Source organism: Dipodomys merriami, unplaced genomic scaffold (assembly GCF_024711535.1).
Source record: "Dipodomys merriami isolate MVZ:Mamm:240054 unplaced genomic scaffold, mDipMer1.0.p SCAF_9, whole genome shotgun sequence".
NCBI classification, from domain to species: Eukaryota; Metazoa; Chordata; class Mammalia; order Rodentia; family Heteromyidae; genus Dipodomys; species Dipodomys merriami.
Genome location: NW_027206512.1, coordinates 43,058,288 through 43,084,903, shown reverse-complemented (window position 1 = coordinate 43,084,903; position 26,616 = coordinate 43,058,288). Strand labels below are relative to the sequence as shown.

Below are 26,616 nucleotides of genomic sequence, written 5' to 3'. Positions count from 1 at the left end.
GACTGAGCCCTACTTTTCCAAATTATTACTCAGCAGTTACACATAAAGCAAGCACCACACGGTGGGTCACAGGTTCAGCAAGCTAACGGTAAGTTCTAAGGGACTTTTCCTTAGGCTCGATTTAGCTAAGGCCAGCCAGGGCAGGGGATTTCTTTCTTTCTTCTTTCTTCTTCACATCCTTGAGGAACCATCCTGGATTTTCCCTCTTCCTTTTATCAGTGATTTGTTGAAGGAAAATGCAGGAAGTGTTAGGGAGACAGACAGATACAACCTGGGGGTAAGGAAGAAGGCTAAATTAAACGCCAATCCAGCATCCGCCAACAAAGCCTTGTTCTGTGTGCCTCTTAGCTGGGTAGCTTACCTATTCTCCTGGAGAGAAATGTGGGACACTGCCCTCCCTCCCCAACCCCACACAGATGAAACCCCTTCTGCAGAGAAGCCCGTGACAGGAAATCAACGGCCGCACAGGAACTTGCTAATCGCTTTGGTTCCTGCTGTCTTCCTCAGAAGCGCAGCACACGCTGTGCTCAGCCCAGCATCTAGGCTGAGATCTTTTCCCAGCCCAACTTCGTACTTTTAGTTCTTGTAATGTGAGTCAGTCATTGTCTGGGAGGAAAAGAAGGCAGATCCCGGGAGGAACTTACCCCAAGAAAAGGCTTTGACTACATGGGTTTTTGACCTACCTGTGCCTACCAGCCAATTGGACTTCTGGAGTCAGTCATTTTGGTATGGAGAAATTTCTTTGATATTTTACCACAGGTAAGACTTTCGCCTCTTTGAAAATATTTCTTTAGGATCAATGGCCATCTTTGTAATTTTATTTGGCTTTTACTTTAGGCTAACTATTGTAATAACCTGGGTTTATGGATTATAAAGTATGGAACCAATTTATAGCAGGAAGGTAGTTATTCCATCCCACAACCCCCCTCCCCTCCTTTCACAAAGTCCTGACTAGAATCCTAGTTTTTGAATCATTACAGATGGTGAGAGGTAACTGAATTCAACTCTGTGGATAGTTTAAATATCGCCCTGTGCATGAACTAGACCTAAAGGTTCTAACTTGTGTAAGTATCAATTTTCACATTTTCCAGTTATGAAGAGAAGCAAAAGCAAAATCAAAATGGTGTGCATTTGGATCTGGACTTCCTACCTTCATTGTTTCCCCTATTACCAAATGCTATAGTCCTCTTTACTAAAAGGGCTGTGTGATGTACAAGTATGTATTTGTGAGTTCAATTTAGTTTTTGATTGTGGTTGATTTCCCTTTGTACTGCGAAGTACCAATTAGTAGCCCAGAATGTAATTTAATGAAGTTTAGGAAATCACTGGTTCTAGGGGTTATGCTGAATTAAAGCTGCCATTGATGTATTCAAGTGAGCGACAAATAGTTGATCATTTACTGGCTGTAAATTTGTGTTATGTAGGATGTTAGATCTGAGTGCCAGGGGTTCATGCCTGTAATCCTAGTTACCAGGGGAATGAGAGCTGATGATTGAGGTTTAAAGCCATCCCATGCAGGAAAGTTTGTGAAACTCTTATCTCCAACTAACTGGCCAAAACCCAGAAATGAAGCTGTGGATCAAGTGATAGAGTGCCAGCCTTGAGTGAAAAGCTAAGAGACAGTACCCAGTACTGGTATGCGTGCATGTGCGGATGCAAGCATGTGTGCACAAACAGACACAGACACAGACACAGACACAGACACAGACACACACACACACACACACACACACACACACACACACACACACACACACACACAAAAGCAATCTGTTCTTTGAAGGGCCTTAGAATGTAGTAGTCATGTTAAGAAGAAGCGTTAGGAAACTGCAAGCTGGGAATGAAGTGATGAAACTGTGTGGACTTTAAGAGTTAGATGAGTTCCAAGAAGGGGCCTGGGGTCAAGGAACATAAAGGCTGTGGAGGGAAGTGAGCTTGAGAAGATGGAGAAGAGAAGGAAGAAGAGAAGGGGAGGGCCATTTTACACTGGGAGGACCTTGTGGACCTTAGTATAAGGGGAGTCTGATTGGGGGTGACCAGCCCAGTTGAAGATACTAGCTGAGAAGAAAAGAAAGTTTGTTCTACCCTAGCAGGAAACAGGATGAGAGAGGTAGGTGGGGATACGTTAGGGGGGACTTTGAGGGCCAACAGAGCAGAACAGACTTCATTCGATGATTTTCTACTCTCCTCATGCCACCAGGCTCCTCCTTATTAACCATCACAATTCCATTTGAGGAGAGTTGGGACATCTTTGCCTCTTTGTCCTTGGGGTGGCTTTCTGCATCCCCATGTCTATCTATGATCCCCCATCTATTCTCTACGATTTTTCCTTGGTGCATCCCTTATTCAGAGAAAGGCCTGGGGAAACCCCCCTTTTTTTAAGCAGACCCTTTTTCATCCTGTAATTAAAGTGGCAGTCCTCTGGAAGGAAGAGTTGGTGGACAGATAAGCAGCTCTGTTATTGGAACGCTAGTCTCAAAATGCCACGAACTTTGTACTACTTGCTTGGCATAGCTGAATGAAATGTCAGGACATGCTGCTATTTTTTTTCTGGCCATTCCTTTAGGTAGTCAGTACATAATGTTTCCTGGGCCATGTAGTGACTGAGTCATAGCGAACATCAGAGCAAACACACAGTAAGGTGAATGAGAACTGAGTCTTTGGAGCCAGATTGTCTGTCTTGTGTTGAATCCTGGTTCTATCATTTCTGGGCTGTTACTTAGATGCTCCTGTGTTCAGATTCTTAAAAAAGTCTATAAAATAACTCTGGGTACAGTAATAAGGAAATTGGTGATATTAGAGAGGCTGGAAATTAATATTCTTGAGTGCTGAATACAGATGGACTAGACACAGGGTGAAGGGTTTTATAGTGGTAACATAGACGCAAAAAGAAAACCAAAATAGGAATTGATTATTTTCAAGATTTTCTGTACTGGTTTCTCAGGCATATGAAAGTACTCTGAGTTTTCTTTGCAAGCATCTGGGTTGGTGTTGCTTTAATGCTTTGGACAAAATTAGATGAGTGGAAGCAGAGGTTGATGGAACAACATTTCCTACTTGACTAGCTTAAATTAAGTTATTTAATTTTAGAGCATTTTGATTTTAGGGCTAGCAAGCCATAGCTAAAAAACCCATTTCTATTCAAGAGTTAGGGTCATTTTGACCATGAATGCTCAAAGTGCTATTTGAGCTCTGGATATTTGGGTCTGGGCAAATGCTAAGATTAAAAAGCATCCTGTTTGCTCTTTTTTCATCTAGATTAAATTAAATTAGCAAGACCTCTTTAAAAAATTCAGGTACAGCTGGATGCTGCTGGTGGCTCATGTCTGTAATCCTAACTATTCAGGAGGTTGAGATCTGAGGATTGAGGTTTGTAGCAGTTGGAGCAGAAAAGACCATGAAACACACCCCCAAAAAGCAAGAAGTGATGTTGTGGTTCAAGTGGTAGAGCCCTACCCAAAAAGCTTAGGGACAGTGTCCAGCCCCTGATCTCAGGCCCTAGGACCGGCAAACACACACACACACACACACACACACACACACGTCGGTGCAGCTAGTCTGTTAATTATGCACGAAATTCTCAATTATGTGTTCAGGGCACTTCATTCAAATAGTGATACTGTTTTCTTTCTATGGACCCACTGAAGACAAAAGAGAGGAAATTCTGGGGCTCTGGGGCTTGTAAAGGATGCATATAACTGAGAGTGAGGAGCCAGAAGGGAGGCTGAGGGCAGCATGATCATATTAGGGATTGGGGTGCATGGTGGAGAAGAGGATTGGGGAGAGGAAAGGAATGAATAGAGGTAGGAGAGAATGACAGAAACACAGGGCCCCTCCATGGCCCCTAGTCATTTGACACCAACAATTGCTTGAGTGCCCCCAGCAACTTCATCATGGTTTGTACAAAAAAAAAAAATGGTTATGCCTTGGGCTGGAGGCATGGCTCAGTGGTATTGTGCCAGCCTAGAAAGTACAAGCCCCTGAGCTCAAACATCATGTTCCTAAAACCTGGGTCATGTTCAGAGATAATGCTTTTTCTGATCCTGGTCCACCTGAACATGAAAACCACATTGAGATCTTTTAAAAATTAGGAATTCTTATTCCTTCTATCTTAGTCCTTAGGATCCAGGAATATTTATATATGATTAAAGAATCTAATTCCTAAAATGACTCAGAGTGGTGATTTTGCAGGTAGCAATTTGAGAATTATCAATCCAGAACTCTGCTGTCCATGGCCCAAACCAAGATGACAAACTGAGTAAGTATTGAAAGTGGTGAGTCCTTTTGGTCTTGATTGTGATGAGTCTGCATGCAGAGCGTATTTCCTCTGCTTGTAAGTTATTCCTTGGGATGAGTTCCTGGGTAGGAGATGATTAGGTCAAGGTTGTGAGGATTTTTAGCTCAATCATATTTACATTTTTGCTGTTGTTGTTCGTCATGGGACTTGAACTGAGGGCCTAGGTGCTGACCCTGAACTTTTTTTGCTCAAGGCTAGCACTCTACCACTTTGAGCCACAGCTCCACTTCTGATTTTCTGGTTGTTAATTGATGATGAGAGTCTCACAGACTTAACTGCCTGGGCTGGCTTCGAATCTCAGTCCTTAGATCTCAGCCATCAGTGCCTAACTTCATATTTACATCTTAACACACCAACCTAGGCCACTTTCTTTTAAACTGTCAAGCCTTATGCACTGGGATCTTATACGATCACCCTGGTAGAGAACAAAGAAAAGAAATTGCCTTCATGGAAGGAACCACCCCCTCACCTTTCCATCTTTCTTTGTCCCCCAAAAATAGAATATTAATAAATTATTGTTGGGAGAAATTTCTAGAGCATTATTGAAATCTCAGTGGCTTCTTACAACAAATGTCGGAGCCTTATCTCTACATTTAGTTTCTTGGAAAATTGAAGTCAGCTGTGACCTCTTCCCTATTTCGTGGAAAAGAAAACCAAGGAAGTGAGCGGTGAGGGGACAGGTAGTGTGGCTCTTGTCACTCTGCAGCGACTCCACATAATCCCCCATTCAGTTTATTGCCAAAATAAGTGAATGACTGAGCAGTGTGTAACGTGAATGGGTGCAGTGGGTAGGTATTTCATTGACTGAGATAGGAGCGAGTCCTCCCACTCTAGCCTTTTTTATTTGCATTATGGTTTTTTCATCATTTACATAATCTGCTGACCTAATAGTAAGGTCATAACTTGTAGAACAGGTGTGAAGAAGGTCAATTTTCAATGGCTTTAATGAAAAAAAAGAAGTGTTCTTGCAAAATATCAACTGAAATATTTCCAGTGGTATTCTAGTGCCAGACTATACTTGCTTGCAAAAGCAGGTTGTAATATTTCCAGAAATTTTGCAAGCCAGTGAAATTCTTTACTCCCATCTATCTGTATGGTGGAAATACGATAGTATAGTCTGCTATTTTATCATCTCTTCATTCTCCATTCAGTGATGTTGTGTTGAGAGGTAAAAAATTGGCAATAAGAAGAGTATTTACACCATCAGCATAAATCAGTATCTACATCATTGAGTTCAAAGCCAGCCTAGGCTACACAGCAAGACCTGTCTCAAAGACAAATGGCAACAGTAGCAGGACACAGAGCAAGGACAGAAAATGTCTTAGGAAGAGAGAGATACTGATCTCAGCGGTGAGCAAAACAGGTGTGAAAACAGTTCTAATGAGAGGATCTGATTCTTCTAAAGCATGGACTCTCCAATTCTACTGTGTCTAAGAATCATTTAGAATCCTCTGGGAAGGGGATGTGTTAACAAATACAGCATCTTAGATTCTACCTCCATGCATTCCCAAAGTGTGGGAATGGCAAGAAGGTGCATTTAACAAGTCTGATGGGAAACACTAAGAGACTAAAGGTAATAGTTTGGTTTGGTCCAGGGAATGTATGTCTGTCCTGTGCATGCGTGTAGAGAGTGAAAGTGGAGAATGAAAGAGAGGTTCACAATCCAAGAGCTTATAATGTGAAGAAAATATGAGAACAAAGATATATGTATTTGTTATAGAAGCAAATTTAAGCCAGGAGGCTATACTTAGGATACATCTTAAAGGATATTTTCTTCCACAGGCAAAGAGATTTTGTCAGGCATTTGAAGCAACTGGGAATAGTTATGAACAGGGGAACTATAAACAAAGCGAGATGATCAGAGGTGAGGTTGAGGATACACCTATAATCCTAGCTACTCAGGAGGCTGAGATCTGAGAATCCTGGTTCAAAACCAGCCCTAGCAGGAAAGTCTGTGAGACTTTCATCCTCAATTAACCACCAGAAAACCAGAAGTGGAGCTGTGGCTCAAAGTGATAGAGCACTATCTTTGAGCAGAAAAAGTGACAGTGCCCAGACCCCGATTTCAAGCCTCATGACCGGCAATAATAATAATAATAATAATAATAATAATAATAATAATAATATGTGATATGTAGTAAATCTATAATGGTAATGGATGTTCATTGTAGCAAATGCAACTTATACTTTTAGCTTAAGTACACTTGAATGTTTTATTTGGAAATCTATATATGTACTAATTGCCATTATCCCATGACATATAAAGTCTACTGCGAAGAGCTTAAACATGGCTTCTTAATGGAACAGAAATGCAGGTGATGCCGAAAAAGAATTATTTGAATTAGCAAAGGGCAACTATGACCATCTTTCCTGAGGCTCTTTTTTCTTCATTTTCATCCTCTGCATCTCAAGAAGAAGTATGTAGGTTATGGTGATCTTTCTATTAAATTCTAGGGTGCTGAAACTATCTGGAGAGTTTTCACATGGCAGTGTGTGTGTGCGTTGAGAAGAGTTCTATGTAAATTTGGATCGAAAGTTCAAAACCAAACTAATAGTTTTGAATTTTCTTAAGGACTGCCATCCAGGGAAGACCCATTATGTATGTATATGGAAAAAAAAAAAAAGAAAAGTTTTCCCTCCAACTGGGGCTAGATGCCTTTCATTTCAGTTTGAAGTTTAGATCCCTAGATTGTTACTTATACCCAGGGGGGAAAAAACTAACACCAATGTAAGTTCATGTCCTTTTCTTAACATATGACAAGCCAACCAATGAGTTTATATTATCTCAAGTTTTCTCTGATTGACCTTTTTTTGGAGGACTGAGATGGTTCTGCTTAAAAGTATTACTTGCATTCACTCATGCTATTTGGAGTTTAAACATTCATGGTCCTTCCTTTGTAAATTTATTACTGATGGTTTTAATGTCTCAGAAGGGTATAGCTCATTATTTTATCCACCCGTTATAGTTACTGTTTTGTCTTTGCCAATTTTGAATGTGCAATAGTTCTTAAGTACTGTATCACTAATACAACCAATGACCGAGTACAATATAGAATATATAACAAATTTTGTTAAGTGTTTATGTCTGGCTGAGAAACCTCTAGATTGTTATCAGTGTTTTTCTTTTCTTATAAATATTGGCCAAAAGTAACATTGACAAATAATACCACCAACCATTCAGGGAAAAGAGCCTCTCTTCACTTACTAGCCACCATTTTACAGTGTGTTTTTGCACTATTGTGGATGACTTTAGAAGGCTCTAGCTTGTTAGGCAAGCATTCTACCACTTCACTCATACCCTCCCTCCCACCCCCCACCCAGAAAACCACTTTTAATGATGCTGGAGTTATTAATAGGTTTGTGAATGTCTTTTTAAACCAAGAGAGTTCAGTTTATGCTAGTCTAGAATGTAGGTAAAATGTAAAATTTTCATGTGATGAACAATTATTCATCGATGATTCTTTCTTTCTTTTTCTTTTTCTTTTTTTCTTTTTGTCGGTCATGGGGCTTGAACTCTGGGCTTGGGCGCTGACCCTCAGCTCTTCAGCTCAAGGTGAGCGCTCTACCGCTTGAGCCACAGCGCCACTTCTGGTTTTCTAGTGGTTTATTGGAGATAAGAGTCTCACAGACTTTCCTGCCTAGGCTGGCTTTGAATCATGATCCTCAGATCTCAGCCTCCTGAGTAGCTTGGATTACAGGCGTGAGCTACCGGCGCCCAGTGATAGATGATTATTTCTATATTCTATAATGCCAAGAGATTTCCAAAGGGATCCTTTGAGAAGTACTTTTTTTTCTTATGCATCTTACACATTCGATTGGGGGAATGACTGACTTTTTTTTGCTGTCGATCTTCTTTTATTTTTTTAAGTATAATTTCATTGTTATTAAGGTGTTGTCCAGAGGGGTTACCATTTCATAAGTCAGGCAATGAGTGCATTTCTTTTTTGGACAGTGTCACCCCTTTGTTCACTCCAGTGTCTCCTTCCCATCCCTGCCCACCAGTTGCATAGTTCATTTTCCACAGAGTGTCTATGGAAATCATAGACATTTGTACATACATTTGTATGGTATTCCTTGTCCCTTTCTGCATTCCCTCTTTGCCCCCCCTAAAAAGACAAAACAAAACCAAAAAGCAAAAACAAACTTTAAAAGACATTCCTATTAGTTAAATCATACTTGTATTCATTGTGGCTTGTATCATTTCATCACCATTTTCCAATAGTACCAGATCTAAAAATATTCACTTCAAATGCTGAATATTAGTTGGAACACTATAAAATTCTTTCAAATGTGAGTAGAATCTTGTAGAATCTTTTTTTTTCATTTGTGCAATATTCCTGATTCCATTTTGTGTGCGTGTGCACATGTGTGTATGTATGTATGCTTCTTTCTGGCCCTGGCTTAGCGATAACTCACGGTCATGTTAGGACAACTATTGATCATAGTAGATCGGAGTTGATCATAGACACATAGGGAGTCAGCAATGCTTTTGGATGAGTAAGAGTAGGATTCGTTCCTCCATGCCACAAGAAGTTGCGTTTCTAGTACTGGTTCAAGTGTACCATGAGGCTATCCACAATCCTGTTATATCATAGCTCCTGAGATGGCAGCCGTGGCTCTGAGGGGTTGTCTACATGCTAGAATGTGGACTGCACAGGGTGGGGAAGGGGAGTAAGTCGGCAGGGGCAGAATCTTTTTGTTGTTGTTGTTGTTGGTTGTGGGGTTTGAACTCTGAGCTTGGGTGCTATCCTCAGCTCTTCAGCTCAAGGTGAGCGCTCTACCACTTGAGCCACAGCGCCACTTCAGGTTTTCTAGTGGTTTATTGCAGATAAGAGTCTCATGGACTTTCCTTGCCCCCCAGGCTGGCTTTGAACCATGATCCTCAGATCTCAGCCTCCTGAGTAGCTAGGATTACAGGTGTGAGCCACCGGCGCCTGGCTTGGGGGGCAGAAACTTTTTAAGAAAGATCTCGGGGGGCTGGGAAGATGGCTCAGTAGAGCACTTGCCTTGCATGCCTGAGGCCCTGCGTTCGATTCCTCAGCACCACATAAGCAAAAAGAAAAAAGCCAGTAGTGGCGCTGTGGCTCAAGTGGTAGAGCACTAGCCTTGAGCTAAAGAGCTGAGGGACAGTGCCCAGGCCCAGAGTTCAGGCCCCACGACCGGACCCCCCCCAAAAAAAGAAAGAAAAATCTCCGAAGAAATATCAGCTGCTGTATCACTGGCTAGAACTAGGTTACAGAGTCATCCCAGCTTTGAGGAAAATGGGGGAGGGGGGAGGAAATAAAATTGTTGTCATTCCCTCAAACCAAACATTCTTAGCAGAGAGGGAGGAAAAAGAATGGGTCAGGGCTGTCCAGCAGCCTGGCTGTGAGTATTTTAAACAAAGGTGAAGAAGGAGGAGGAGGAGGAGGAGGAGGAGGAGGAGGAGGAGGAGGAGGAGGAGGAGGAGGAGGAGGAGGAGGAGGAGGAGGAGGAGGAGGAGGAGGAGGAGGAGGAGGAGGAGGAGGAGGAGGAGGAGGAGGAGGAGGAGGAGGAGGGGGGAGCATGAGAAGGAGGGAAAGGCTAGGGTGATCGGAGTGTGGGTGGTACTGTGGTTGATGGCATTCCTTGTTTTTTTTGTTTTTGGGTCCAGTCGTGGGGCCTGAACTCTGGGCCTGGGCACCGTCCCTCAGCTCTTCAGCTCAAGGCTAGCGCTCTACCACTTGAGTCACAGCACCACTTCCGGCTTGTTTCTTTTTGCTTATGTGGTGCTGAGGAATTGAACCCAGGACCTCATGCATGCAAGGCAAACGCTCTACCACTGAGCCACCTTCCCAGTCCTGATGGCATTCCTAAAGAGAAGAATATTGGGTTTTTGTGAGATAAGAAAGATAGAAACAAATATTTTACCCTATAGACAAAGGACAGGTATTCACATATCACATATGAGGACATTTAATGTATCTAGGGCATTAGGTTTTATTCATTTGGAGAATGATAATGAAAAAAAGAATAAGCAACACTGGGTAGATTATACACGAGTCACAGCCTGAGGCTTTGCTCATTGTCTTACAGACACAATTGGATTCTACTCCTAATGGTAGAAGCCCAGGTAGTGAGGAGACAACTTCCAACACCTGACATGACTAATCTCATGAATTCAATTAAATGTCAAATCTCACCATAAACTTCTTAACCATAGAAACTATTTCTTGTTGGATAGATACAGGCATACAATATACTAGACTCTCAGTGTATGTTTTATTGGTTGATGAACAAACACCATTTTACCTAACATTTTCCAGCTCAAATAATCTCCAGCTAACATAAGTTTGCATCTATTTCCCTACCCTAAAGCTTTCTGCAGCTTCCAGTACCTTGTAGACACAAGGTCCGGCTTCTCTGTCTCATCTCCTTTCCCTTCCTCAGCAATGGTCTGGGATGCTGCCATACTGATCTGCTTGGTCCCTAAACACATCTTGGTGCCTGGGCTCTTTTTGCTCTGTCATGTAAAATGTTTTTTTTTTCTTTGTCAAACTCCTTTTCCCCTGAGGCTCTATAATCAATATCACTTCCAGAGGAAACGATTGATAGGCAGCACTAACCATCTTGATTACTTACTTATTTCCTCTCCAACCTTTTCCACTCCTTTCCTTCACAACCCAGTTTGGCTTCATTATCTGGTGCAAGGGATCAGAATGATTGACCCAGGTGGTCCTCATTGGACCATGGGCTTTGGGATGAGAGAGTAGTCCTCATCTTACTGTGTCTCCTCTATAACATTTTGTATATCCCTCAGCATATCACCAGAGTGCAGCCCACATTGCCTGGAGAACAAATGGCATGATTGATATTATTGGGAATTCAGATTAAGGATATTTTGGGTTATCAATGAACAATTGATATAAGAAATGGGTAATGATTTTAATTCAGAAGGATATAAGACCTAAATAAGAATGGCCCAGAGAATAAAATTGATACCCAATACAATGTTTCTCCCCGCACCCCTCTGTCTGTTGTTGATCATGGGGTTTGAACTCAGAGCCTGGGCACTGTCCCTGAGCTTTTTTGTTCAAGGCTACCTCTCTACCATTTTGAGTCATAGTGTCACATCTGGTTTTCTGGTAGTTAATTGGAAATGAGAGTCTCATGGACTTTCTTGCTCTAGCTGGCCTTGAATCATGATCCTCATTTCTCAGCATCCTGAGTAATGTGTCTGGTTGATGCCTTGCTTTTTTTTTTTTTTTTTTTTTTCTCTCAGTCATGGGGCTTTGAAGTCTGGGCCTGAGCGCTGTCCCTCAGTTCTTCAGCTCAAGGCTAGCACTCTACCACTCTACAGTGCCACTTCTGGATTTTTGGTGGTTTATTGGAGATAAGAGTATCACAGACTTTCCTACCCTGGCTGGCTTTGAACCATGATCCTCAGATCTCAGCCTCCTGAGTAGCTAGGACGCCACAGGTGTCCAGCTGATGCCTTGCTTTTGAATATTTTTGTTGGATTCATTTTGGAAACTTCCTCCTACTGAAAGTGATGGGAAAACGTGACTAGAATCATATTCTGTGGAAGTGCTAACATGGTAGACAAGCCTTGACCTTCCAAGGACATTTGCACTTCAATAACTATAGTCATGGAAGAACACGGTGGAAGACCATGGTAGGGAGAGGACTTAGCTTTGATGTCACCCATGCAGGCAGGGACCCTCTGGGGAGACACAGACTCCAAAGTCTGAGGATCAGACTCCTTTGGTCCTGCCCATGAGGGATCAGGTCACTGCTTTCCTTGCCATTTCCCTATCAGAGTAATAGTTCCCAATTACACACACACACACACACACACACACACACACACACACACACACACACACACACACACACACACACACACACACACACACACGTCTTGGGTCTAATTAGTAAACCTTCATAGGATATGGAACACCAAGTTTCCTGAGAGGTTCTCAAATTTAATCTTATTGTATAAGTTTTTACTAATATAAACATAATAATAAAAATTCTCTAAATGAAATAAACCCTTTGTTGAAATCTTGAGAGAACCCAAACCAGTCATGTGTGAGGGCGTAGTGACCAGATTCTCTGGTCAGAGGTGATGGAGGCAAGAATTCCAGAGGGTCCCTGAGGGTGGCTATGGCTCCGAGCTGTACAGTGTGGGGACAGCGGCTCCTGTACTCTTCTCTTGCGATGTTCCTTCCTCTACTTCCTTGATATGAAGATCGAGTGCATAAAGCACGGACTACTGTGAAAGCGCAGATTACTGCTTGATGTGGTGCAAATTCTTTAACTTCCTCATTGGATATTTGGACAGTAGGCTGTGGTACAAGTAGCACTTTGGGGCTGGTGTTTCAGTCTGTTTTCTGGTGTTGTAGTAGTTTAGTATTTGTAGTAGTCTAATAGTTTATTGGAGAGAAGAGTCTCACAGACTTTCCTGTTGAGGCTGGGATCCTTAGATCTCAGCCTCCTAAGTAGCTTAGATTACAGGCATCAGCCACCAGCACCAGCTCATACTATTATGATTATTATTGGAGAGACCAGTGAGAAATTAAGAAGAGAAAACAAAACAAGGAAAGAAAAAGAAACATAACATGGTGGTATATAATGATCATCCCAGCACTTGGGAGACTGAGGTAGGAGGATTGAGGGTTTGAGGCCTATCTGGGCTATATAGCAGGATCTAATCTCAACAAAACTAGAACAAAAAAACAAACGAAAGAAAAAGCTTATTTCCCTAGATGCAAGTTTGCTCATCTGGGATCTTTGGTGGTTGGACTGGCTATATATTTCCCTAAACATGATGTGCATCAGTGGCGGGAAGCAAGATCTTCTTAGGGTAGACATTAAGCAATATTTTAAATGCTCATGTGTTTCCTTTAATGTTTTCAGAAAAAAGTATGTATTTAGCAGTGAAATCCATAATTTCACATATTTGGTTGTTTAGGGTGAGGGCATTCACATGCCCTTCATTCATTCAGAGTTGATTCTTAAAAAATAACAAGTAAATGGTAATGCAGGGAACATGGAGAGTGGCCAGCAACTGAACTTCAGGGCAGAATTAAGCTTTAAGCTTTAAGAATACAACCACTATGAGCACTCAGTGATAAAAAGAAAGAAGTTCCCATCGATCCTAACAGTGGGGTCCATGCTGAGTCTAGATCCCCTAAGTGAAGACAGTCTCAGACTGTTTTTCTGCCAGGACTGTTTTTGGTGCCTTGAACCTTCAGCTCTCATCTCCCAAGTAGCTAGGACCCACTGACCTCAGCCACGTCTTTTCTTTTTCTTTTTCTTTCTTTTCTTTTTCTTGAGACAGGGTCTTACTATGTAATTGGCCTTGAACTTGTGATCCTCTGCCTCTTTCCTTCCTTCTTTCTTTCTTTCTTCCTTTCCTTCTTTCTTTCTTTCTTTCTTTCTTTCTTTCTTTCTTTCTTTCTTTCTTTCTTTCTTTCTTTCTTTCTTTCTTTCTTTCTTTCCTTCTTTCTTTGTTTTTTTTTTTTTGTCGGTCATGGGCCTTGAACTCTGGGCCTGGCGCTATCCCTTAGCTCTTCAGCTCAAGGCTAGCGCTCTACCACTTGAGCCACAGAGCCACTTCTGGTTTTCTGAGTGGTTTATTGGAGATAAGAGTCTCAAAGACTTTCCTGCCCAGGCTGGCTTTGAACTACAATTCTCAGATCTCAGTCTGTAAGTAGCTAGGATTCTAGGCATGAGCCATCAGTGCCCAGCCTACAATATCTTTTATAATAATATTTTGTTATATATTTATGAAGGAAATTTGGAAAATATTCATAGCCATAAAAAATTGTAAATTATGCCAGTTACCTATGGCTCACTCATGCCTGTAATCCCAAATATTTAGGATGCTGAGATCTGAGGATAGAGGTTAAAAGTCAGCCCAGGCAGGAAAGTTCAGAGACTTTAACCTTCAGTTAACCACCCAAAAGCCAGAAGTGGAGCTGTGGCTCATGTAGCTAAGCTTGAGCTAAGGGACAGCACCTAGGCCCTGAGTTCAAGCTCCAGTATTGGCACATGTATATGCATGCGTGTACACACATTCACACATTGTAATCATATCAGCTTGAGGGTTATCAGTATCTTAGTAGAGATAGTTCTTTTCCTCTATTTGAATTTTTTTAAAAAAGAGGATCAGGTTGCACATATGATTTTGAACTTGCTTTGTTTCATGTAACAGTGTTGTCATATACATTTTTCACGTTATTAAGTATTGTTCTTGAATAATGAGAAATAATGCATACTGGGATTTGTGGAAGGCCTCAAGGAAGAGCTGGCCTTCGCTCTGCGACAGGTGGCAGGTTAGCAGTTTAGCAGGACTAGTGGGGAGGACATAGTTCAGGGGCTGAGAGCAGCAGGTTATTGATTCAGGGAAGGGAAGGGAAGTCGACTCTTGGGGAATATTACATGGGATGGACCAGAGGAGAAAGGAATGGAGAGAGGAGGCTGCGTGGAGATTGTATTTATTTAGTTAGGTGGTATTGGGACTTGCATTCAGGACCTGAGGGCTGTTTCTTAGCTTTTTCATTCAAGATTGACAATCTGCCACTTGAACCACAGCTCCATTTCCAGCTTTTTGGTGGTTAAATAGAGATAAGAGTTAAATGGGCTTTCCTACCCAGGATGCACCCTGTTGTCTGTATAATAAAGACTCCAGTATTCTATATTTCAAATTGTGGCTTCTGGGATGATTCACCTTATAACAACTTCTCCTTCCCTTGACTCTCACTGCCCAGGCAGGTTTTTACCATTCTGCCCTCAGTATTCTCCTGGCATTTTCTGTTTGAGATTTTGATTTTGTGGGATGAGGCTGAGAGCAAGGACATTTGTATGCAGGAAGTTGCTTCTCTGCTTCTTCTCTAATGTCCCAGCTGTCTGGGACCTTATTATAGTAAGAATAACCACACCATCTAAAGTCACTTCTACTGAGAAAAAAATAGTAAGAGTCAGAGACATTATTTTTTTGGTGGGGGGAGGGTCCGGTCGTGGGGCCTGAACTCTGGGCCTGGGCGCTGTCCCTCAGTTCTTCAGCTCAAGGCTAGCGCTCTACCACTTGAGCCACAGTACCACTTCCGGCTTTTTTCTTTTTGCTTATGTGGTGCTGAGGAATCGAACCCAGGGCCTCAGGCATGCAAGGCATGTGCTCTACCACTGAGCCACCTTCCCAGCCCCAAGTCAGAGACATTATTATGCAAGTTGAAAGAATTTTTTAAAATGCCTCTAGGTCCAGTTTAACCCACATTAACATTTTCTTTATTATCTTCTGAACCCATTGGTGCTGTACAAGGAGGCCTAGTTTAAAGCCAATTAAAAGCCATTTGTTTTTCAGACTTCTCTGTATTTGTCATTCAGTGTTAATAGTACAAGTGCTGAAAGAAACCATCCAGAACAAACTGCAGTACCCTCGTGACTCCAGGGACACTGCATTTGTGCCTCTTAGTCTCTCCGGCCCCCAGAGAGAAGTAGAAGATAGGTTCTTTGCCATTGCCTTTGCGGTGCTATTAACTGTGCATGGTGACCTGCACTTTGCAGGTCCACTTGTCAGAGCTCAGTGATATTTCTCCTGCCTCCCCCGCCCCCACCCTGCCATATACCAAAGTTATATCGATAATCAGAGGCGGATATAAGAAACTAATCCAGACCAGGCACCAGTGGCTCACGCCTGGAATCCTAGCTACTCAGGAGGCTGAGATCTGAGGATCATGGCTCAAATCCAGCCCAGACAGGAATGTCCATGAGACTCTTATCTCCAATAAACCACCAGAAAACCAAAAGGGCGCTGTGGATCAAGTGGTTGAGTGCTCACCTTGAGCTGAAGAGCTGAGGAATGGTGCCCAGGCCCAGAGTTCAAGCCCCATGGCTGACAAAAAAAAAAAAAAAGAATCGAATCCGGGTCTCTGGCTCCATACCTGGGCTTTCTGGAAATCAGCCATCTTGTCTTCAGTGTTGAAATTAAATCTAAATCACCTTCCTCTATTCAGTGCTCTGGGTTAAATATCCAGAGCAAAACACCTTGCTGCTTTTTTTTTTTTCTATTAAAGCATTTGTCAGTTCAAAGTTTATCCTAATTCCTTAATGATGGTTCCAGATGAGGTGATCTGTCTGGAAGGAAAAGCTGTTTATTTAAAGAACATTTTTGTATTAGAACCAGGAGCTCAGCAGTAGCACTGTGGCTCCAGTGGTAGAGCACTAGCCAGGAGCACAGAGAGCCCAGGGACAGTGCCCAGGCCCTGAGTTCAAGCCCCAGGGCCAGGGGTAAAAACAAAACAAAACAAAACAAAACCAACAAACAAAAAAACCCAGGAGCTTTTTTTTTTTTTTTTTTTAAGTTACATAATAAAATCTCTCTGGGAGAAAGGCAAAAGTGGTTGCTCCAGTATGAATAATTAGAATTATCTGCTAGCTCACCAGGGGAGCTTTGTGCTCACAAAGGCAATGCAGAAAGTGGGCACTAGTGGCTTATGCCTATTATCCTAGCTACTCAGGAGGCTGAGATCTGAGGATTATGGTTTGAGGCCAGCCCGATAGCAAAGTTCATGAGACTCCTCTCCAATTAATCGCCAAAAAGCCTGAAGTGGATGTGTGGCTCAAGTGGTACAGCACTATCCTTGAGCAAAAAAGCTCAAGAACAGCACTTAGGCCCTGAGTTCAAGCCCCACAACTGGCACAAAAAAAAAAAAAAAGGAAGAAGAAAGCAAGCCAGTATAGGGTAATTAACTGTAGAATCAGTGTAGATTTGAAAAGGCCTTGTAGATGGAAAATGCTGACTCAGCCGGTTCCATTTCTGAGCTTCAGGCGGGCCCCAACAGTTAAACCACTTTCCTGTAGAACTCAGTTTCCTTGTGGGGGAACTGAGTGCGTGGGATTCAATGACCTTTTGGGCATCTAGTATACTGAGTTTCTTTCCACAGTGGGGGACATGTTACTTGACAGAGTCTTTGCTCAGTGGTAGGAGAGTACCAGGAACCTGAGGGACTTCCCAGAACACATAGGCATCGTGTTAAAATTAAAAAATATATATATTTGCAACGTATTTCACCCAAATAATAAAAAATTGATATCCTCAATCGCTACAAAGATTTAAAAAGGTTTTGAGGAAAACAAAAACAAAAAAGAAACACATGGTCAAAAAATTGAAAGGAGAATCTTCATTCTTACTAACAATAAATGAAATGCAAATGAAAACAAAATAAGGTGGCAAATACAACCAGTGGTCGTTGTTATTTTGTTTTTGTTTTTGTTGGTCTTGGGGCTTGAACTCTGGGCCTGGGTGCTGTCTCTCAGCTCTTCAGTTCAAGGATAGCACTCTACTGCTTAAGCCACAGCATCACCTCTGGCTTTTCTGTTTATGTGGTGCTAAGGAATCGAACCCAGGGCCTCAGGCCTGAGAGGCAAGCGTTCTACCACTGAGCCACCTTCCCAGCCCCCAGTGGCAGTTCTTAATGTGATGAAATAATAATATACAGGCTTAAAACCATTGGTTAAGTTTCCCATCTCTTTTGTTCTAGTAGTTACACTCATATTATGTATCCTAAAAAAGTATCATCTATTTATGCAAAATTACATAGAAATGTTTAACTGTTATGATAAAATTAAGAACAACTAAACTACAGGCAACTGGCTTTCCCCCCTATATATATAATGGAATGTCATGTAGCTCAGAAAGTTATGTCAGAGAATCTTGTTATGGGAAATAAAACATAAATGAAAATAAGATAACAATATGAATAAAATACAAATAAAATAATAATATTAAAATTAAATAGTAAAAGAAAAAAGTATAAAGTGCAAACTATATAAAGTATGATGTCAGTTTTGGGAAAAAAAAACCCTAAAGTATTGGGAAAAACAACAACAACAGGAAAAGGCAGAGCAATCAATGCTTTACAGTTTTGGTTCTTGGTGGTTTTGGTGCTAGCTGGTTTTTGCCTTCTCCTTTAGATCAGCCATAGTCTTAAAACATTTCATAACATGTATGTACTTGTACAATGAGACATGAGGGTCTGTAGATAATGCCCAGAGATAAGATGAGAAGCTAGGGAGAAGAAAAGAGAGAACTGCTGTTCATCACCATCACCTGGCCTTGTGTTGGATGGTGGCGATGGCGGTGATGGTGGTGGTGATGGTGGCAGTGATGGTGGTGGTGATGTGGCCCATGGTAATGTCCTTTATTATAGATGCTGCTTTAGAACTGAGCAGTATCTTGGACTTGGTAGATGTCTATTCAAGCATCAAGCAGATTTCTTTTCTTTTTCTTTTTTTGACCAGTCCTGGGACTTGAAACTCACGGCCTGGGCACTGTCTCTGAGCTTCTTTTTTTGCTCAAGGATAGCTCTCTACCACTTGAGCCACAATGCCTCTTCTGGCTTTTTCTGTGTATGTGGTGCTGAGGAATCGAACCCAGGAATTCATGCATGCTAGGCAAGTACTCTACCACTAAGCCAGCCCAGATTTCATATTTTTATAATAAATATCAGATGGGAACTACTTTAAGTCTAAGTGCGAACCATTAAATCCTATGAACAGAAACTCTCCACTGCTTCCTGGCCTTGGAAGCTGATACAGATCCCTCAGGCGGAGAAAGGGTCCCCTTTCCTCTATGAGTTACTTTTATTTGTGATTTGGTTTTGAGTAGAGTGGTTATTATAGGTTCTTTTCATTCTTATTCTGTGTGTGTGTGTGTGTGTGTGTGTGTGTGTGTGTGTGTGTGTGTATCCTAGGACTTGAACTCAGGGCCTAGATACTGTCCCTGAGCAGCTTTTGTGTTCCAGGCTAACACTCTACCACTTGAGTGATAGCTCTACTTCTAGCTCTTTTGGTAGTTAATTGGAGATAAGAGTCTCATGGACTTTTCTGCCCAGGCTGGCTTCAAACAATAATTCTCAGATCTCAGCCTTCTGAGATTACAGGATTATAGACATGAGCCATCAGTGCCTAGCTGATTTTTTGTTCTTTTGTAAACGGCCAGTTCTGTGAAATGAGAGCAGGGAGTGGACCAACCATGACGCCAGTTAGGAAGTGAGGAGTTTGAATAATCATAAAGTGGCTCCAAGAGCATCCTTTGGCTAGTGTTTTCTAAAGCTGGCCCTTTCTTCTCAGAATAGATAGTGATTTCTTATGATTCAAATAGAGTCAGTACTTGAAGCACAGGTTCATAAATAAAAAAGGAAAACTCTTTTATGATCCTTGCCCAGAGTTCTGCCTTGACCTCCACCCGCTCGGTTCACCAGGAGGCAGACACTAAGCCTGTGATTTCTGTTCTGTCACTTGCTCCTCAATGTCCCAGCAATACTCCTTCAAATGCTTGAAAAAAAAAAAAAGCCACTGTAACACCAAGGCTAATTTTGGATTTGGTGACACTTTTCTGTTTTCTTTATGAAAAGAAAACTTTAGCTTGGACAAACTGCTACAAAAAGAAGAAAAAAAACCAACCCTACCCTTTAAAAGCCTCAACAGAGAGAAGTTTTGGAACATTCACAAAAAATAGAGAATATATTAACATGCTCCCGGATACCTGCTACTCCACTGCCATATTTCCTCTCATTTCTGGTTCTTATTTTCTGAAGTAACATAACATCAATCCCACACATTACATTGATTTCACCTGCAAATACATCAACATTTCTAGCAGACAAGGATTTTTGAAACATATCCATGAATAATCCCTTGTCCAAAGTGTTTTAAAGTTTGGAATTTGGGGGGGGAAGGAACTGGGAAGTATTTGCATATATGCAAATTATATGTGCTTATATATGCAAATATATGAGCTATCTAGAATTGAGACCTAAGTCAAAATATGAGATGCATTTACATTTTCTTATATAATTTATATATATGTATATATATATATATAAAACCCAAAGGTAAGTTACACATTTTTTAACAAATATGCACATGAAAATAAATTTCACAGTGTGCAATTTTCAGTTTGTCACATCATCTTAAAACTCAAAGCGTTTCAGATTTTGGAGCAGTTCAGATTCCGGATCTTTGGATTAGGGATGTTCAACCTGTGTGGCTACCTTAACACAGTTTTACAAGTCTCTTAGAAAATCTGGCTCTAGCTCAATCTACTAGAAGTATTTTATTTAGTATCCGACGTAAGTATTATTTTCCTAATTCTAGTCCTGCTTCATTGATATAAAAAGATTTAAACTGTTAGGAGGTCCTAACTCTGAAAGAAATCACACACACACACACATACACACACACACACACACACACACACACACACACACATGTGTTTTAGTTGTCTGTAGATCTAAGATCTGAGGTCTAACACTCTAAAGCCCCTTCCTCAAAATAGGAGTCTTCAGAGTCTGCTTGACATTTGACTCCTTGCTCCTTTGCTATTTAGCATCTTAAGTAGTCGTGAAAATAGATAATACAGTAGCTCATTTTTTAAATGAAGGAACGAAGAAAGACTGACAGATTAAATTATTTGGCCATTGGGGACCCAGTGTACGTATATTAAAAAAAATGAGTTCCTGAAAGTCATGTGAATTATTTATTTGACTTACCCATTTGCAAAGGCAAGCATATATAATTCAACCAAAAAGGACTGGGGTTGACATGGATGAAAATGGCTTGGAAGGGAGATGAGCCTTCAGAGGAGTCACTTTTTAAAATGACATCTTTTATGGAGAGCTGCCTCACACGTGGCGTGTCAGGAAGATGGCCAGGGGAAGGTTATAAAGCCAGTGTGCACTAATAACCTTTACTTGGAGTTTTTGTCTGAGGTCTTTCCTTCGAATGAAGCAGGGCTGGCTTGGTGATCATGTGCGAGGCAGAGCACTGTCTTCAGTACTTGGAGTCCTCATGCTTGCCAGCTGATGAAGTCTATTTGGCCTTCTCATAAAATCCAGATCCTGTCATATTAATGGAGTCTTGCTTATAACAAACACTAAGTATGGTCGCTTTCCAGAAAGTTGTTTTGTTTAACCAGAGGCCTAGCAGAGTTCCTAATACATAGGTAGCTGTTCATAAATGTTGAAGAAATAATTTAGTTGAGAGATAATGGTTTGTGCCTTTATTTCTATTAGGTAAAGATTGGCAGGATTGAGGTTGGAGGCCAGCCCAGGCAAAAAGTAAGATTCCATCTCAACAACTAAATTGAATATGTGGTACTCACTTTTCATTTCGGCTACACAAGAGGCTGTTGGTAGGAGGATCAAGATAGAGAGGCTGGCTCCTAGACCAAAACTAAAATAAATGACAACAGCAGCAACAAGAAGTTACTCATTGAGACTCTATCTGAAAAATAATTCAACCAACCAACCAACCAAACAACAAGAACAACAAAAACTGGGGAGGGTTTGCTCAAGTGGTAGAGCGACTACTTTGTAAACACAAGACCCTGAGTTCACACCCCTATATTGTGAAAAAAAATAATTTCATCCTTGTAACATCTCTGAAAAGTGTTTTTTAAGGGAGCTGGGAAGGTGGCCCAGTGGTAGAGTGCTTGCCTTGCATGCATGAGGCCCTGGGTTGGATTCCTCAGCACCACATAAACAGAAAAAGCCGGAAGTGGCACTGTGGCTCCAGTGGTAGAGCACTAGCCTTGAGCTGAAGAGTTGAAGGACAGAGCCCAGGCCCAGAGTTCAGGCCCCATGACCAAAAAAAAAAAAGTGGTTTTTAAGTGCATCACAATCTTCTAGATGAGTGCAGCTCAGCATTCAGGCGATGTCCTGTAAGCATGCTGGTGTGGGAGTAACAGCCTGATTTCAAATGCAGAGGGAGCTGCAAGGAGAATCCCTTTCATCTGCAGCCATATTTGCAGAAATCTCAAGGGAAAAACCACAGCAAGTCACTAACGTTCTGGTTTCTTTTCTCCTGCCTCCATATGAATTTCTACCCAATCCAAGGGCTGGGCGATTAATCCTTAAGGGAAGGACATGTATGCAGTATTGTCTTTCATTATGTTTCTCTCTCTTGCAGTTCCCAAAGTGTCGGAATCTATTTGAACCTGAAGCACAGAGAGAACGTATTCCTCTTGGAGTAGAAGCCTGAAGACAGCTGTTTGGGAGTGTCTCCTTCGCATGCCAGGTTGGCTACTGAGATCATTTTCATGTGGCCATCAGAGCAGTTGCTTATACTGTCTTCACTAGGGTGCTTTTGTTGTTGTTGTTGGCTGTGAAGCTTGAACTCAGGGCCTTTAACTTTTTTGTTCCAGGCTAGTGCTCTACCACTTTGAGCCACAGCATCACTTCTGGTTTTCTGGTGGTTCATTGGAGAAAAGAGTCTCATGGGCTTTCTTGCCCAGACTGGCTTTGAACTGTGATTCTCAGATCTTGGCCTCTTGAGTAGCTAGGGTTACAGGTGTAAGACACCAGCACCTAGCTTCAGGTGTTTTTTTTTTTTTGGGGGGGGGGACTTTTTTCTGTGTTATTTAGACAGATTGAACTAGAGATCTTCCTTTCTTAACCTCCTGAGTGTTAGGTGCTGAGACTACAGAAAGGTGCCACCCTGCCTGACTTTTGCCGGGCTGATTGTGTGTTTGTATGTGTATTGGTACTTGAACACAGGGCCTGGGCACTATCCTTTAGCTTTTTTACTCAAGGTTGGCACTCTACCATTTGAACCACACCTCCATTTCTAGCTTTGATGTAGTTAATTGGAGATAAGAGTCTCACAGACTTTCCTGCTGAGGCTAGAATCCTCAGAGCTCAGCCTCCCAAGCAGCTAGGATTACAGGTGTGAGCCACTAGTGCTTGCTTCAGCCTGTCAACCTCTTCATCAGGAGGCCTGGTGGTATTCAGGTGTGGAGAGAGCAGGTATCCCAGCTAATTCTGATAGGTGGGACAGGGACAGCGGGTCAGACCATTGTCATCAGAGAAGGATCAACGCCCCCCTCTCTTTCTGTTCTAGTTGGAGACTAGGCTTGAGGACTTTCTGCGTCGATGGTGTCTCTGGCCTGGTGGGGATTGGAGAAGTAACATCGCCCAGCTTGCCAGCAGGGGCCCTGAGAGCCTGCGCCTCCCCGGGGTCTTCACTCGCTGACCGATGGCCCTGGCGGCAGCGGCCCTCTGAGGCTCCGAGCTGCTCCGGCAGCGCTGCAGGCCGGGACGATGCTGAGTTCCATCAAGTGCGTGCTGGTGGGCGACAGCGCCGTGGGGAAAACGTCCCTGCTGGTGCGCTTCACCTCCGAGACCTTCCCCGAGGCCTACAAGCCCACGGTGTACGAGAACACGGGGGTGGACGTCTTCATGGACGGCATCCAGATCAGCCTGGGCCTCTGGGACACGGCGGGCAACGACGCCTTCCGCAGCATCCGCCCCCTGTCCTACCAGCAGGCCGACGTGGTGCTCATGTGCTACTCCGTGGCCAACCACAGCTCGTTCTTGAACCTGAAGAACAAGTGGATCGGTGAGATCAGGAACAACCTGCCCTGTACCCCAGTGCTTGTGGTGGCCACCCAGACGGACCAGAGGGAGGCGGGACCCCACAGGGCCTCCTGCATCAACGCCATAGAAGGGAAGAGAATGGCTCAGGAGGTGCGAGCCAAGGGCTACCTGGAGTGCTCGGCCCTGAGCAACCGCGGGGTGCAGCAGGTGTTCGAGTGTGCCGTGCGCACTGCCGTCAACCAGGCCCGCAGGCAAAACAGAAGAAGGCTCTTCTCCATGAACGAGTGCAAGATCTTCTGAATCCACCCCCTCCCCAAGCTCCCCCAACAAGCATGGACTCGTGGGGAGAAGGGGGGCCCCCACCCCCCAAGCCAGGAAGGTTGACACCCAAGTATAGTTGGCAGGATTTGGTGACTCTCTGCTCTTGAGTAACATCATTCTACAAATGTATTCCTGACCAGAAAAAACAAACAAACAAACATAGAAAACCCTTGGAAAGCCCACATGAATAGTCTATCTGCGATGGAAAAAAACAAACTAAAATGGCCTCCATAATGTAGAACAGTGAAGTGAGTTTTCCAAGTATGCCATATTTAAAGACGTTTTATTTAAGTACTAACGAAACATAGAGCTCTTGTGTAGCATTTGTTTTGTGTGTGTGTGCGCTTGGAAAGTTTACATACTTGCAAACAAACTGCTGTATGGGTGAAAGTCACCTGAATGGGGAATTTGGATGAAACTATTTGTCTGCTGGATTCCCTCCCCCAATCAGATTTTAACATGACCAAAAATTGATCCTAACAATCGTTTCTATTTATTCAGAGTTCTACAGAAGACATAGTTCTAGAACATTATACTATTGCCTAATGATTTTTGAACAGTTACCACCACATTGTGTGTGTGTGTGTGTGTGTGTGCACATGCGTGCACGCACGCACATGTATTTGCTGGTTCTAAGGCTTGAATGTAGGGCTTGGGTGCTGTCTTTGAGCTCTTTTTGATCAAAGCAAGCCTGCACTCTACCACTTGAACCACAGTTCCACTTCTGGATTTTTGGTAGTTAATGGGAGATAAGAGTCTCATGGATTTTTCTATCTGGGCTGGCTTCAAACAGTGATCCTCAGGTTTCAGCCTCTGGAATAGCTAGGATTAATGGTGTGAGCCACCTGTTCCCAGCTGTATTTCTTATTTTTGGTCACATATTTCAAGTTGAGAACACAGGACTATATACCTTAGGAAGGAATTGTGAAAAACATAATGATTTCCCTTAATGAAGTAACATTAAGAGCCACTTGAACCACATTTTCAGGTAAACACATCATACTTACAGTGTAGCATGGCTATTACATACGAGGCAAGGCCACCAGCATACGTGACAATGAGTAGAACTGTGCTGACAACCAGAGCAGTCTGTCAGATCCCTTCTTTATAGCTACAGTTGGTGTCAAAAATCTAATTTACATGCCTCACCCCACCCTTACTTTCGTCTCTTTTTTCTTTTCTGACCACCTCAGAGGCTTGGGACCCTGATCTTAGTCTCAGGAGAAAGTTTCTGTCTTCAGGCACTATCTCGGCCCTCTGGTCCTGTGGCCTGTCCTTGCTTTTGTGTGACTTGTGTCTCTTGACCTGACAGCCTTTGTCTCCAGTCCTTGGCCCTGGGCATCCTTAAGGGTTGGAGGGCTAAAGTGCTGGCCAGGTAGGGGAGAAGGAGGAGATCCTGTTGATCCTCTTCCTGTTCTTCAACATGAAAGAGTGCTAATTACAATTGCAGTTTCTTTAGGGTGGAGAGTGCTGAACATGTTAAAGAGATGAATCTCCACTTGCTAAAATTGGCTGTCCCTTACATTTTTTTTTTCTTTCCTTCTGTTGCAGGGAGGGGTGTGTGTGTGTGTGTGTGTGTGTGTGTGTGTGTGTGTGTGTGTGTGTGTGTGTGTGTGTGTGTGTGTGTGTGTGTGTGTGTGTGTGTGTGTGTGTGTGTGTGTGTTGAGTTTCTGAAAGGTAGAAGAGCCCTGGTGCTGGTTCTAAGGGAAGGAATAGGATAAACTTCCATGGTAGAAATGAGAGGGGTAAGGGAAGGCACAGATGGCATTGTTACCATCTGGGCAAGGACACACAAATAAAGCCTTTGCTTGGCAGGAGCTAGGACAGCCTCCCAGTGCCACTAGGATCTGTGTGTGAATCCTCCCGAGGGCAGCCTTGAGCAATGCCAGTGTTTATTTCCCTCATAGACTCTGTCCTTAAAGGCAGTGACAGCTTCTAGGGACCCCACCGCCCAGCACAAGGAAAGAACTGTAGCTAAATCAACTTGTATTGAATTCAGCCAAGGAAAGACAGAAATCATGTTTCAGTGCTTCCAAGTAGTTATGAGAAGGAAGCAGACCCTGGCCAGACTCAAAGGGGTGAGAAGTGAAAATAGGTCATGGTGGGGGTTCACGTGCATGCTCTCCCCAACCATGTGGTTATTTGTGTCTGCCTGCATGAAGGTACAAGTCTTACATTCCAATACTTACAGTATGGGGGCTGGGAAGGTGGCTCAGTGGTAGAGTGTTTGCCTTGCATGCATGAAGCCCTGGGTTCGATTCCTCAGCACCACATAAGCAAAAAGAAAAAAGCCAGAAGTGGCACTGTGGCTCAAGTGGTAGAGTGCTAGCCTTGAGCTGAAGAGCTGAAGGACAGCGCCCAGGCCCAGAGTTCAGGCCCCACGACCGGACCCAAAAAAACAAACCAATATGTACAGTACTTTATTTATTTTTTTGCAGACGATTATGTATGTACTTTGCATTATTCTTCTTAAAATTATCTTTAAGTAGTTGTACAAAGGAGTTGCCATTTAACAAAACAGTTTATGAATACAAGACATCTTGATCAATGTGACCCTTTTCAACACTTCTCCCTTCCCAGCCCAGCCCTTCCTTCTCCCTTACTTTTCTTAATACTTTGCATTATTCTAAGCAGCAGAATTAAATACCCTCTTGTTTA

At 42.7% G+C, this 26,616-nt stretch overlaps 1 protein-coding gene across 4 annotated transcripts; it reads left to right on the top strand.

Moving 5' to 3' along the window:
- Rhoh (ras homolog family member H) lies at positions 1 to 26,616 on the top strand. Of its 4 annotated transcripts, none has more exons than XM_070012326.1 (4): positions 1 to 88; positions 4,192 to 4,258; positions 22,232 to 22,339; positions 23,162 to 26,616. In XM_070012326.1, the coding sequence occupies exon 4, from the start codon at positions 23,362 to 23,364 to the stop codon at positions 23,935 to 23,937; it is 576 nt and encodes a 191-aa protein (XP_069868427.1). In that variant the 5' UTR covers positions 1 to 88; positions 4,192 to 4,258; positions 22,232 to 22,339; positions 23,162 to 23,361; the 3' UTR covers positions 23,938 to 26,616. The 4 variants fall into 4 exon arrangements, with proteins under 4 accessions (XP_069868427.1, XP_069868423.1, XP_069868425.1 ...); XM_070012322.1 differs by lacking the exon at positions 1 to 88 and adding an exon at positions 477 to 759; XM_070012324.1 differs by lacking the exon at positions 1 to 88 and adding an exon at positions 845 to 1,064.

Bases quoted from the DNA above. Each gene is read 5' to 3' on its own strand.
- Rhoh (XM_070012326.1), top strand. From the start codon at position 23,362: ATGCTGAGTTCCATCAAGTGCGTGCTGGTGGGCGACAGCGCCGTGGGG.